The following is a 13878-nucleotide window of genomic DNA, read 5'->3' as shown; positions in this document are numbered from 1 at the left end:
ATATAAGTATGACCTCTTCCTTAATTCGACCCTTCCTTTAATCCAGCGTGCTCTCACGTTCTCAAGTTCTTTTCATCATGCATTATACTTATTTATGCCAATCCAAGCGCATGAAATATATTGTTGTCTGCTAGTGCAAGCCAAGCCTTTCAAGTACGCGTCTATCTGTACAGAACACAATAAAGAGACAGAATTATGCATTTTTTTGGGATTTTTCAACCAGTGATCTTTAATAATTGCAACTCCACAGCCTTCGTTTTGCTGGGGAGGCTAATGGCGCACATTTATTGACCTGGATGCGGGCGTCCTTCAAGAAGTCTTGAATCTTCGTTGTTTTTGTAGACCACAGCTGAATCAGGTTCACGTCTATGAAGCATAGAAATAACAAAATTTCAGTCTCCCGGAGAGGAAGGCAATTAAGTTACATTTTTTTAATTAGTATCATTCAATTGTTTAAAAGAGTTGAACATGGCTAAGTTTTGAATACACAATTAGGTTATTTTTCCAAGCATAAGCGTGTTTTGTCACGATGCCTTTCAGGCTCAACAAAAAGCCAATTCAAATTAGTTCGCGCATTGTTTTCTGATCTCCAATTTCATCACACCGAAATAGCTGGTCAAAGTTCTCACATGATTGTTCTATACAGCATTGAATGGAAGCAATTTTCACCTGTGGTGATAAATGTTACAAATGTTCATCCATACAGAGGTTAATATGTATTTCGCTGCTTTTGATAATGAATATCAATTTTTTATGTATTTCAACATAATACTTGACGTTTTGGAAATAATTATATCTCGTTACCCTGTTCATCAATGTTCATGGGACAGCCTTAAAAGAACCGCAGTGTTTCAATTTTAGATGGTCTCAATGTAAAACGTTTAACAGTGATAAATTCCACCAAATAAAGTTATGCTACTCAAAAAAACGACGTCCAGCTGTTAGTTGTGTGACTTGAAACTTTTCATTCCACTTCACATGAAAATCTTAATTTCTATACTGTAACATGAGCTTACAACAGCATTTTTAAAGAGAATAATCATGATCGCCTCCGGAGGAACAAACTTCAGTAAGCTAAAATTATTTAAGTAGAATGTCTGACTGACAGTTTACGTGAATGCAAGTGAAGATAAATATATTATTACAAAATCACTCTAGCATCGCATGCATGATAAGACGTGATGAGCTATCAAAAATATTACCTGTATTGTGTAAATTATATATTTTATAGATAATCATTTTCATTTCCCCTTTGATAGCAATATCTTGAAACAATATGATATTAAACTGGTCCAATAAACATTTCCATTCAAGGTATCACATTATCAGGTCCATGAGACATTTGTGATTTACAAATTTAAGTAGGACCATCCTGAACCACTGAACGTGCATTAATTTTCTACATGTATGATTCAAAGTAAACGTACAGAAGTATGTATGTGATATTAAGATGTTGAATCGTACACAGAACCTGAACTTTGTTGTGACCCTTAAAAGATAGCTCTGAAGAGATGTTATGCTCATTGAAAAAATGTTTAACAATGTGGATACTTTGAATTGTAACCGAAAATCGAAGAGGGATGTGACAATGAATCCATTTGATCTTGTTCTAACATACTTTAACTCCTCAAAATATTTGTGACCACACCTTAATTAATTTTCAGTCAATTTCGGTCACACTACGTAAAATTACCTCTTCTTGATGTCATCAATTGAATCGATCAGGTCTAGATCGAGCGTCTCCGGGAGTAACAGCGCCATCACACCACCCAATGCAACTAAGGAACTTAGGATAATGAAAGGAAGAAGGGGGTCGATGTCCATCAAGACAAAAATATACTGTGATAACGTCGCTCCTAAATGTGCTAGTGTTTGACCAAGCCCAACGGCAGCATTTCTGAAAGACAGATAACAAACAGATAATAATTTGAAAATAGTCGAAACACATAATTTGTAGGGTGATAAGACTTTGAGGTTATCACTTAAAGATGTTTAAAAGTGCGTCTATTGATTGAGCCATGTTACGAACCTTACGTCAGTCGGATACAGCTCTGCTGAGTAGGCGAAGAAGGATATATTCGCAATCAATGCAGCCATCTTCGCTCCGACACAAAATGCAATCTTTACGGCCTGGATATCTGAGATGTTTGCAACAAATGCAAATCAGGTTACTTCGACTTAGTGTTGCTCTATAGTTGTAATAGCTTATCATTAGTCTTCAAGGAGACTCAACTTCAAAAAACAGTTTCACAAGGAAGCATATTCAAACAAACAAATCACCAAACAGTTAGATCTTTGTAGGTGGTGATTACAAAGAAAAATATGTAAAATAAATCTGTTAAATACATGTATCCCTGCCCCTTATTCGAAACGTTTTCAAAATCGAAAAGTGTCAGAACATAAGCACGGAATAATACAAGAAATTGCTGGGTATGCCGACAGTCGAAAAAATCGATGATGACAAAATAAATTTAAAGCTACTGCGTACTCAGGAAATAATAATGCAGGACAGTCCATAAACTTAAAAAAGGGCAAAGCTGCTGTATTTGGAAACACCAGAAGAGATTCTTAACTTATAATAAACCAAAGTTGACAACGGTAGATCAGGTCTCTCGTTTATGGCACTGAGTGCTGTGAATTGCTATCTGCTGACATGTAATCAAAATGTCGCTGCAACAGTCCGTTTCATCATTTCGCATTTTGGTAACCACAGCAAAACGTATTTTTGACGACGAAAAATACTATTTTTTTGAATTCAATTTAAACTTTTACTCCAATCGCGATTCAAGACCATCACAATTACAATGTGGAACATTATCCGCTAATATTTATATTTCATAATAAACAAACGTTAGTACATAAACAGTTTGCTTTCTTCGTACTGCCATAGATGACTTTCATCCGATTAGACTCATGTTGTTTTGGTTAATCGGTCACAAGAATCGCTGCAATTTCTTTAGTATTTTCTGTAATTTTAGCAAAAAATATCCAAAAGGCCTTGGCTTTTAGAAAGGAATTTCATTTTGTGCTCAAAGTTAACTTTTGTCGTCAGGAAAGTATTCTTTCTGTTGCACTTATTAATTACGAGTCTGATGCATTTGATCCGAGTTGAGTTTTGCCTGCGGTGTTCCTTTTTATAAAACATTCTGAAATGGTAGTTTATTTTTTTGCCTTATAGCTCACCTACTACGCCGACAACAATCCAGCACAAACCGCTCAACGTCATCGATGAAAATACAAGCCATCTCCTCGGAAGATACCTCAACGTCAGCCAGCATAACAGGTAAGCGATGACGTCACCAACACTAATCAAAGCAAGAGTGAGACTGGAGTTGTTTGTCACTAAGTTGAAGTTGTAGGTAATACCATAATAGAGACTCCCGATTGAAAACCTGTGAGTGAAATGGAGAATATCAGTAGGCCCGCCTTATTTCTTTTAAACTATAGAAGAAAATCTTGCTATCTAGCTGACATGTTCATGTAATAACCGATAAATTGCATTATATTTTCCAGCAAAACTCTAACCTTGAGAAGACAAAACTAATGTAAGAATTCTCACTGTCATAGTTAATTAACATCCCCAAAACGTTTGATAACAGCAAATGTTCAAGTACATTTAAAGAATATAAAAAAATCAAGTACTGTTAAACAATTCAAATTAGTTTTGTGTACTCACCAACCCATGGATATATTGATTGTCTGACATCTCAGTTCTTTTCGCACAAATAAGCTTGTAAGTGCAGACATTGCAGAAATGCCTTCATTCTCCTTTGAAATGCAATGCAAAACTGTCTTTAGTAAAATAATGTAGAAAATTACTTGCATACATATATACATACATTGACAGAGATATACATACATATAACAGAGCTCGAAATAAACCTTTTATTTGGAAGTCTGATTGGAAATCATTTTCAGATCCTGGTAGTCTGTGATTCATATCTGGCAGTTATATATATATATATATATATATATATATATATATATATATATATATATATATATATATATATATATATATATATATATATATATATATATATATATATATATATATATATATATATATATATGGCTTTTGAGTCTATCATCACATATCACGCTAAATGTATGGCACGAGTTTGTTTACTTTGAGATATGCAAGCGACGAAGTAAGTTGAAAAGCTACTAAGGTAATTTTACAATTTAATTAAATAAGAAGACACCAGGACAAGAAATAGGGGAATTTTTCTGGTAACAACAGTGTTGCCATTGTTTACATATCTATCACATGATAAGTAATTTGCATAACCTCTCACAAATCGGTTTTCCCTATGTTTTGTCTCAGTACTTCAAAATATTTGACACAAACTTGTTGGAATGCAAGCTGTTACAACGTACTTCTACAGTGTGTCTCAGATTTTTTATATCTTGCTTTTTTTTTGGAGGACGATTTTCAAGAAATCAACTAAGGTTAAATTCAACGCTCTGGAAGTTTTTCTGCCATAAAAATTGTTTAGGAAGGTTTAAAAAATTCTGAGACACACTTTGGAAGATCCTTAGAACAACTTGCACTCACACAAATTTCAGCCACATATCTCAAAGCGTTGAAACAAAACATAGGAAAAGCCGATTTCTGAAAGGTTACGCAAATTACCTGTCACGTGATAGTTATGTGAACAATGGTGACACTATATCTAGACTTTCCGAAAATATATAGTTTACGGGGGTTCTGAGCTTATTGACTACTAGAGAATTGCTAGCTTAGAAAGGTCAGTTTCTTGTCTTGGAACCTTGGGTACTCACCTTAATATCTGATGACTTTAGATTTTGTCGTTGATACGTTGTTTTGTTCCACTTGGCTATTTTCTCAAAAAGTCTTCCTAATTCTTCAAGCCTTCCTTGTTTAAATAACCATCTTGGCGACTCGTCTAAAATGCTTTTTTGATGAAATGCACTTTTTCACTTTAATGTTTGGAAATCAAACGCGACCAAGGTTAGATAAAATGGAACATATATGTGCCCGTACTCTAATTCAGATGTATGATATTGCCATATCTGGCGTCTTCAGAAACTGTTTTCAAAAGTCGAGGGTTAACATATACAGCTACAGCTCTATATAGTATATATATGCAAAAAGACTTACTCATCATAATTGCTTCTAAAAATATACATGCTGATATTAACTACTACGCAAAAACACGTTTAAAATTAGATTATTGACATATAAAGCTAAAGTGTGATATGAAATAGACTCACAAGACGTTCCTACAAAAGTGACATATATATATATATATATATATATATATATATATATATATATATATATATATATATATATATAATATATATATATATATATATATATATATATATATTTGTGTATATATACATACATATATATATATATATATATATATATATATATATATATATATATATATATATATATATATAACCTGCTATTGTAACTGTACTTACCAGTAATAGGGAATGAAAATGACGCAATATAACGACCCAGCGAGTTGCAGTATACCCCAATCACTCCTGACTGCATGAGCTATGCCCGCTAGCAAGAGCTCACAGAAAGGATGAGCAAGTGTACAGACTACTAGTACCATTGGCCTGCTTTTCGTTGTTACCATTTCTACAACTGATCGTGACAGGAGGAATTTCAATATTGACTACAAAGAACATACATTAAATGGTCTAAATGTGCAGAGGTGCGAAGCTTTAATACAAATAATTTAAGGTAAAGGGCAGGTGCAGTTATATATGTGTTTATGATAAAGTCGAAAGGAATTGGTTCAGGTATGGCTGAGTAGGGGTTTGGCAATTTAAATCGAAACAATTTGCTGTCTGTTTGCCAAGTTGGTTTGGATGATCATAAAAGGCACGAAGAACTGAAATGCCCTTCGTTCAACTTATAAATCGGCTGCTTCTTTTCAGGTACAACGAAATGGTCTGCAATACAGCTTCATTTACAGTCGTTGTCAAACGCAAATCATAGCTTGACCTCGGCCATCTAGCCTGCTTTTCTGTTTGCCTGCGCCCTCGTATTCACGGGAGTATATTCCATACTCTGTAAGTCCTGTTGCTAGGTGGGAGGATTTGTTTCAAGGGACAAAAAAGTGTAACTGACCTCCAAAGTCATGCAAAGAAGGCATAATATTACCTTTGTTCCTTTAATAAAACATCAAAGCCTACCTATCAGATGACCGATGTTGTAAATTGCTGGACTAACAATGCCCATCAGAAACTGACATATGATAAACATAGAGAACGTTGTAGATATGTACATTAATACGTTGAAGATCAAGGCGATAATTAAGGTGAGATAGTATGTTGGTTTCCTACCATATCTGCAAGTAAAGCAGGACATACATAGTTTATATGATCGGAGACAATGCGTATAAACTGGTTTTTGCTGTTTTAGTGATTGGGCGCCATATAGTTTGGTCTCCTTCCCTTAACTTTTATAGACGATGCAATTTCATGAAATGTAGCAGTAAATTTAACAGTGAAAGACATAGCCTTGTTATGCTCAAGAGGTCATCGTTCATTGTCGCCGTTATGAATGTGAACAGTCATTGAACCCTACATAAGAAGTATATGTCTATGATTCTTGAGTCACCGAAAGTAACCCAGCCAGTGTTCTTTTAAGCTATCATGTTGTGTAAAGAAGACGATATATGGAACTTGATATAAACTGTCACCTTTCAACATTCATTTAGTCCCCAGAAGGTTTATTGTGTGTATCAAGCACAGCTTTCTGTGTAAAATATTGCATTCCTATTTCAACAATGCTGTGAGAATCTTAGTCTGTTCTGATTGAATTACAAAGGAAAACGTCGAGCATTGCACTTACAAAGAGTTGCAAGATCATCGTAGAAAAAATACTTACGCATCACTTAGAGGACCAAAAATTAAGGACCCAAATATACCTGCAAAAGAATACGTTGACTTGCACAACTGCTGCAACCATCGTTTGTCACACACTAAGCCAAACTGTTAAAAGATCAAAGAACACCGTGTCTTGATGCAAAGAAAATATAATTGTATTACTATTTGTAAAGACTGAGTTTTTTATAGTAACCAAATTGGCCGACCAGCGAGAGGTAAAATACTTGTTAAAAGGCAGAGGATAAAAACTGCAACAAAATAAAACAAATACAGTAAAATACTGACCGACAAGCGGAAAATACGACACTTGCAAAGCGCAGAGAATAAAATAGTCGTTCCATGACACAAAATCCTCGGCGAGCTTCTTATTTTCCTTGGCTCGGGTGGTGAAATAGTCAAGCAAACGTGCCACAAACCTCGGCAATCATAGTAGCACTATTATTTTGATGTGTAACGTTTTGGCGTCAAAGAAATAATTTAATTCTGCTATGAAATGATCTGGTTGGCTTTTGGGAATACCTGCATCGTTGTACCTGTCAACTTGGCTTCTCTTCTGGTTTTGCTTCAGGCCGCTAGACTACTAAAACTTACTTCAAGAATTATGCACTTCTGAAATTAATTTCTAAGTTTTCTCATTCCATGATCAAAGAACTCCTAGTAATGCTCTTAATCAACACTAAGACTGTGAGTATTGCTTCTATCGTTTGACCGGCGATTACACCTAAAATTTTCTGATATTTTATCGAAAATTGTTATATATTGTATTCGCACTCTTCATTCGCACTTTTCATCATTTCCCTCGTAACACGTTTCCGACAAGAAGATAACTTATGATTCAGAGGATTTAAAATATGCTGCCAAGGGGAAGTTTTCCTATCAAGAAAATCCGGCTTCCTTATAGTATCTGGTTTACTGCTGCCGCGTTCATGTTTTATGCCCTTCCTTCCTTCCTGGTGGTGAGTTTTATCTTAGGCGATGTATTATCATAACAAAATAATATTATTATCGTTAAATACATTAATTTGCACACACGATATCATAAGAGGTACCCATGTGTGGGACCTTTATGTTTTTACATCAGTCATCGATATTTTGGAACAATTGAATACATTTAAATAGATATTGCTAAAATGCATGTTTGAATCGGTCAGTAGACTGTTAAATTTTGCGTTTGCCTGTTACGGCGTTGACGTGTGGCAAGAACGAAATCTATTGAAATCGGGAAAAGGTATCAACTTACCTCCATCACCAAGGTGTTCGAAGCTGACGACCTATCGAAAAGCCAGCCATGATCACATGGATGAACACTCATCGCCGAGAAGCTCGACCTATTCGACGCTGTCCCATCGGCAAAATAACTATCAAATATCATTGACTCATTCACGTTGTACATGTGACAGGAATCCCAGGTGGTCTGGTTTCCATGGTGTGTTCTGGGAATGGTGGCCCGTTTTAGTAAAGAGTCAACTTCATAGGTTTGGTTGTAATAAACCCGACAGTAATGGTCGGTCGAAATTGCAAAAAATGTAGTGACTTGACCAAACCATGATTGAGGCAGAAAAGTTAAACTCGCTAAGACTAGCATGAATTGCTGATACCTCCCAGTATCGCCTATTGTGTGTAGTATATCCTCTACAGACATCCTGAGACCAAGTCGATACTATAATGTATGTGCCCTATCATAACTGTCATAGCCTCTTTCACTGGCGCATTTTCACAGCTTAGTCATAAACAGAAAATACCTATTTTCGTACACGCGCATATCAATAACAATAATTGAAATTTTTACGGCCTAATACACAGGATAATAGGTGAATCGAAACGGTTTGTGTTAAGCGATAATGGGAACATAATTAATGAACTTAGCGGTGTCACAGTTTCTCACACTTACCATTAGTTAATTTGTTGAACACACCTTATAAGTAAGGAGAAGCCAATAAAAAATGTGGTAGAAAATGAGGCGAAATACTGGTGTTTTATTTCACTTTCACTCATTGGGGCGCGGATTTTGGCCTTCAAAATAGCAAAAGTGACGCAATGAGCTAGCGAAGGACCGTCTGCTAATGGGTTAACGTTCACGGCCAAAAGTACAGTCATCGGAGTCAAATGGTCATAGTTCAATCTCTTTCACTCAAAAGCCATAGACTTGTAATGCGCAAAGTGACAATACTTCACAGGTGGCGGTCAGCCGTTTTTAAAAGTCCATGTGGTTTGTTACCGGTCAGCACATGTCTTTGTTACTGCGTCCACACTTAAATGGACCGAAAATTCCCGTATTTCTTCTTCAAACTTCATGATTCAATTGATTTATTTGTGTACGAAATAAATTTTCAATCTACAATAAAGGATTAAAGCCTAAGAAATGTTATGACCAAGAAGACAACACGCTTTCCTTTGACATCACAGCAGTTATCTAGGAATTCATCCGGATAATCATGATGTCAGAATTACCAACGAAAAAAAGTTTGGAAGTAACTTTTCTTCACAATGCGGTAAAGTCATCGACGGGAAAAATTATGCTACGTATAATCGGAGAATATCTTGAGATCGTGTGAAAATGATACCCTTTGACAGCACAGGAAGACCATCAAAAGTGTAAAAGGTATTGACCAACTGGTTTATTTCCGGGTAACAAAGCGGTAGTACATTTCGCACAAAGTGTTGACTTGAATGAAAGGCTGCAAGTCGAATCTGTTCTCGGGAAACGCCATCTCAGCTGACCATTGCGTCACGAAAACTTCGAAACGATCATGAAAAAATATTTTAGCCGACCAGCATTGGTGCGGTCAGATGATTTATAGCGGAAATGAATAATAGTTCAGTGAACACAGAGTAAAACTTGAATTTTCAATTATATTGTTCAAACGTATTCTAAAAGCCGTTTTCATTGGGCTACACAGTCCCGGAGGTAATGTACGAGAAACAGGTACGCGATGTTGCAAAAATACCTCCGTGCTCATGCTCAACAAAAGGTTAAACACGCAACAACCTGCACCATGGATCACCAAGTCTGTTACGAATGCAAGATCACAAAGAATGAAAGCTGAACGGATTTGGAGAAAATCTAAACTAGAAGTACATCGACAGATTTACAGAGAGTTGCGGACTCACGTTGTTCGCCTCGTTGAAAACGCCAAACGTCATTATTATTCAGACTTGATTGACAATAGCAAAGGCAACCAGAAACAGTTGTTTAATATCGTTGAACGGTTAATCGGCCAACCTCGAGATCTGTTCATATTCCGAAGTATGATAACCCATAAAAAATCGCCAATCGCTTTGCAGATTTCTTTTTACATCGTGTGAAGTCTCTAGTTTCGAACTTGAGCCAGTCATCCGACGATCTTCACCATCAACGCTCGTCACCGATTTGCGATTTGAAACCCGAGTGTCGCTTCGAATCTTTAATGCCAACAACCACTGAGGAAGTCTTGCGTACCATTCGGTCATCTCCTTCGTCCACATGTTGCCTAGATCCAATTCCTACCAAGATCCTGAAGCAGCCAGAAATCCTACAGGTGTTACTACCGTACATAAATGAACTCTTCAATGACTCTTTACGTGATGGTATTGTACCCACTGATTTTAAACATGCTGTTGTTAAACCTCTTCTCAAGAAACCATCTCTTGATCATGAGATTCTCAAAAATTATCGGCCTGTTTCTAACCTACCATTCCTATCAAAGGTATTAGAACGCATAGTTGCTACTAGGCTGACCAATCATATTGCTAGTCATTGCCTGAGTGATCCGTTACAATCTGCGTACAAAGCTGGTCACAGCACAGAGACTGCTCTCTTAAAGGTTACTAATGACATATTGTTAGCACTTGATGCAAAACGTGATGTATTTTTGGTTTTACTTGATCTTTCTGCAGCGTTCGATACCGTTAATCATAATATTTTATTAAGTCGGCTGTCAGACCTTCTTGGTGTTTCAGGAAATGCGCTTAATTGGTTCCGCTCATATCTTTCTAACCGTAGCCAGTGTGTTATTATCGATTCCACAAAATCATGTTTCCGTCAAATTGATACCGGGGTTCCACAAGGGTCCGTTCTTGGCCCTATACTATTTAATGTATATACATCTCCTTGGGGAAATTAGTTGCAAGTCATGGTTGCCTGTATAGTTTTTATGCAGATGATTCATCATTATATATGTCTTTTAAGATCAATGAAGCTTCTGCGACAGCCAGCAATCTTGAACTTTGTATTTCACAAGTTAGGTCCTGGATGTCTGCTAATTTCCTTTGTTTGAATGATGATAAAACTGAATTTGTAACTTTCTCTGCATCTTCCAGTAATGCTTCGGATGATAGAATACAGGGGATACGGGTCGGTGACACCCTGATTCCTGCTCAAAGTCAGGCAAAAAGTCTTGGAGTTATCCTGGATTCTGGTCTTACAATGTACCCTCATGTCAACAATATCTGCCGCTCAGCTATTTTTCACTTACGACGCATTGCAATATTCGCAAATATCTTTCTAGATCAGACACGGAACAGTTGATTCATGCTTTTGTGACATCACGCATTGATTCATGTAATTCGCTTCTTTATGGTCTTCCGAAATATTCAATTGATCGCCTTCAACGTATCCAGAATGTAGCTGCCAGAATTGTAACTCGCTCAAGAGTCACTGAGCATATCACCCCGATTTTGTTTCAGTTGCATTGGCTGCCTGTGTCTCAACGTATTGTTTTAAGATTCTTATCTTCACCTTTAAATGTATCCATTCACTCGGTCCAACTTATCTTTCTAGCATGGTTAATTTGTACGTCCCAACCCGTAATCTAAGGTCCGCTGACCAATTTAAACTGTGTCAAAGCAGGTCGCGCACAAAGAAATAGGGGATCGTGCGTTCAGTATTGCCGCCCCCTTTTTATGGAACAATCTTCCAATTGAGGTTCGTCGCTCCCCAAGCCTGACAAGTTTTAAATCAAGTCTTAAAACATTTCTTTTTAATTCTGCTTTTAACTGAACTCATTCATTGTATTTTTTTGTTTTTGTTTTGTTTTTAATTCTTGTAACCTTTTTAAAATTGATTGTATTTTACCCAGCGTCTCTGATCACACTATTTGTGTGGATTTAGTCGCTTTATAAATGAATAAATTATTATTATTATTATTGTTGCCAGAAAGACCTTCTACGTTTAAAATCCAACACGCGTCTTATGAAAGATGTATTTGATCAGATAAGTACAAATCAACGTGACATACAACAACTAAAAACAATGCAGACACAAATGAAGGAAGTAATAGGAGTAATAGGGACGAGAACGATACGTGTCAGCATTTCGTCTCAAAGACAAGAACGAACTTTCCACGACGTCGACAACTGTCCATATTTGGAAATTAGCCCATCGTTACTATGGTATGATAAATATATCGAAAAAAGGAAGCAAAGAAATTTAGTTGGATCAGGGAGGTAGAGTTGGCTACCTCCATGCTTCGATCATGACAGGGTCTAACATACCAAGTAGCATTTAAGTAAAGAAAAATAGCAGAAAATCAACTAACGATCTCTGTTCACCTTTACCCCTACTAGTGTCGCAACTCTGTTCAGCTTCACCCTGGGTTTTACTGGGGAATAGCCTCAAGCTCTCCATTGCGAACAGTAGTCGTACGTTGTCCAGTCCTTACCAGAGGTATCACGGGACCGTAATACTTGTGTAATTGAAGACGAACACGCCGGTAGAGATTGATGGCTTTATGGGGCCATACCCGTGGGCATGGCATTGTCCTCTCTTCCACGCTCAAACCAGGCTGTGCGTATATACATAACTTTTGTTAATACTGAGTATCCTTGCATAAACAATGAATCACTTATAATAAACTGTACACAGTCAGATATTGTGTTGCTCTTTACTACTGTGTTGCTATGAGTGGACAATGCGGGGCCATACCCGTACGAAGATGGTCCCTTGCATATCACATGATGCAAGCTCCAAGCCTGGAGCTTTTTTCACATGATGCAAATTACTTGGGCAACTTCCTGTACTATTTTTATCGGTTTTTGTAAAAACTCGCGCAAGTTACAAATGGCGAAAATAGCTTTTCCGGGGTAAATGACCAAAAAGCTAGCATATATGAAAAAATCATCCTTGGTGAATGTCCCTTTAAGTTTAAGTTTAGTACATTTATAGTTGCGTTTTATTACATTTATGGTTAATTTTTTCATTACATTTATGGTTCCGGGTTGTTACATCGCAGGTTGACCGTTTTATTACCTTTATGGTTGATTGTATTACAATTGTGGTTAATATTACATTTATGGAGATTATTACATTTATAGAGGTTGCAGCGACGCGTTAGCGGGCTATATCAGTGTACGCGTCATGGTTTCATCACGAAGGCAATATTTTATAACTTTTTGATTTTATCACGTTAGTTAGTCTAATATAACTTGATACGATGTAAGGTGTAATAATTAAATAATAACACATGATAGTGAGGGCAATATCACAATTTGTTGGCCGCCCAAAGAATTATGGTCGAGCAGCATCAATATTACGGTCATGGGCAACAGCCTGAGGGCTGGCAAATTATAAGTCAGTCAAACAACCCAAATGTACTAAAATCGATATTTAATTCAATAATTAATGAAATAAATACTAACAATTTTAATGATTTAATTCAAAAAATTATTAAAAATCAAGGATGGTTTAAATCATAATAATCTATAATTCGTAATCTGTAATTCATATATTTTCTTTCTCTTATGCTATAGCCTAAAATATATAAGAACAAGTTTTGAAAAACTAAAAATGAGTGAACTGTTTTTCTGTTAATTACGAAAACTTTAAAACTCACACAGGAATACTTTACGAATCTCTTTTTTTCAGCTGTGAAAATACTTTGAACAGTAGCAACTTGAAAATTAAATAATTTCAATTGAAATATTGTCGGTTATGAAATTTCAATAATTTCATTTGAATCTGCGATATGAAAAATGCTGTTAAATATCCAAAAGGAGTACTCGTTCCGGCATTTGCTGCTG

At 36.3% G+C, this 13878-nt stretch overlaps 1 protein-coding gene across 1 annotated transcript; it reads right to left on the bottom strand.

Annotated features, from left to right (window-relative positions):
• Positions 1–214: 214 nt before the first annotated feature.
• On the bottom strand, positions 215–8571 carry LOC139115988 (beta-alanine transporter-like). The gene is made up of 10 exons (XM_070678467.1): positions 8123–8571; positions 6884–6987; positions 6187–6341; positions 5461–5632; positions 4786–4918; positions 3677–3768; positions 3184–3392; positions 2030–2138; positions 1694–1897; positions 215–366 (listed from the first exon to the last, which is right to left on the bottom strand). The coding sequence occupies exons 1-10, from the start codon at positions 8522–8524 to the stop codon at positions 285–287; spliced, it is 1662 nt and encodes a 553-aa protein (XP_070534568.1). The 5' UTR covers positions 8525–8571; the 3' UTR covers positions 215–284.
• Positions 8572–13878: the final 5307 nt, after the last annotated feature.

This window comes from Ptychodera flava, chromosome 17 (genome assembly GCF_041260155.1).
Source record: "Ptychodera flava strain L36383 chromosome 17, AS_Pfla_20210202, whole genome shotgun sequence".
Lineage (NCBI taxonomy): Eukaryota > Metazoa > Hemichordata > Enteropneusta > Ptychoderidae > Ptychodera > Ptychodera flava.
Note: the sequence above shows the minus strand (reverse complement) of the source record. Positions and strands in the feature narration are given on the sequence as shown.

Excerpts from the sequence above, each read along its gene's own strand:
- LOC139115988 (XM_070678467.1), bottom strand. The coding sequence starts at position 8,524 with ATGTCTGTAGAGGATATACTACACACAATAGGCGATACTGGGAGGTAT. Across the intron at positions 6,988-8,122 it reads CGAACACCTTGGTGATGGAG|TTTGGCTTAGTGTGTGACAA; the intron begins GTAAGTTGATAC and ends ATCTTTTAACAG. Across the intron at positions 6,342-6,883 it reads TTTGGTCCTCTAAGTGATGC|ATATGGTAGGAAACCAACAT; the intron begins GTAAGTATTTTT and ends CTTTACTTGCAG.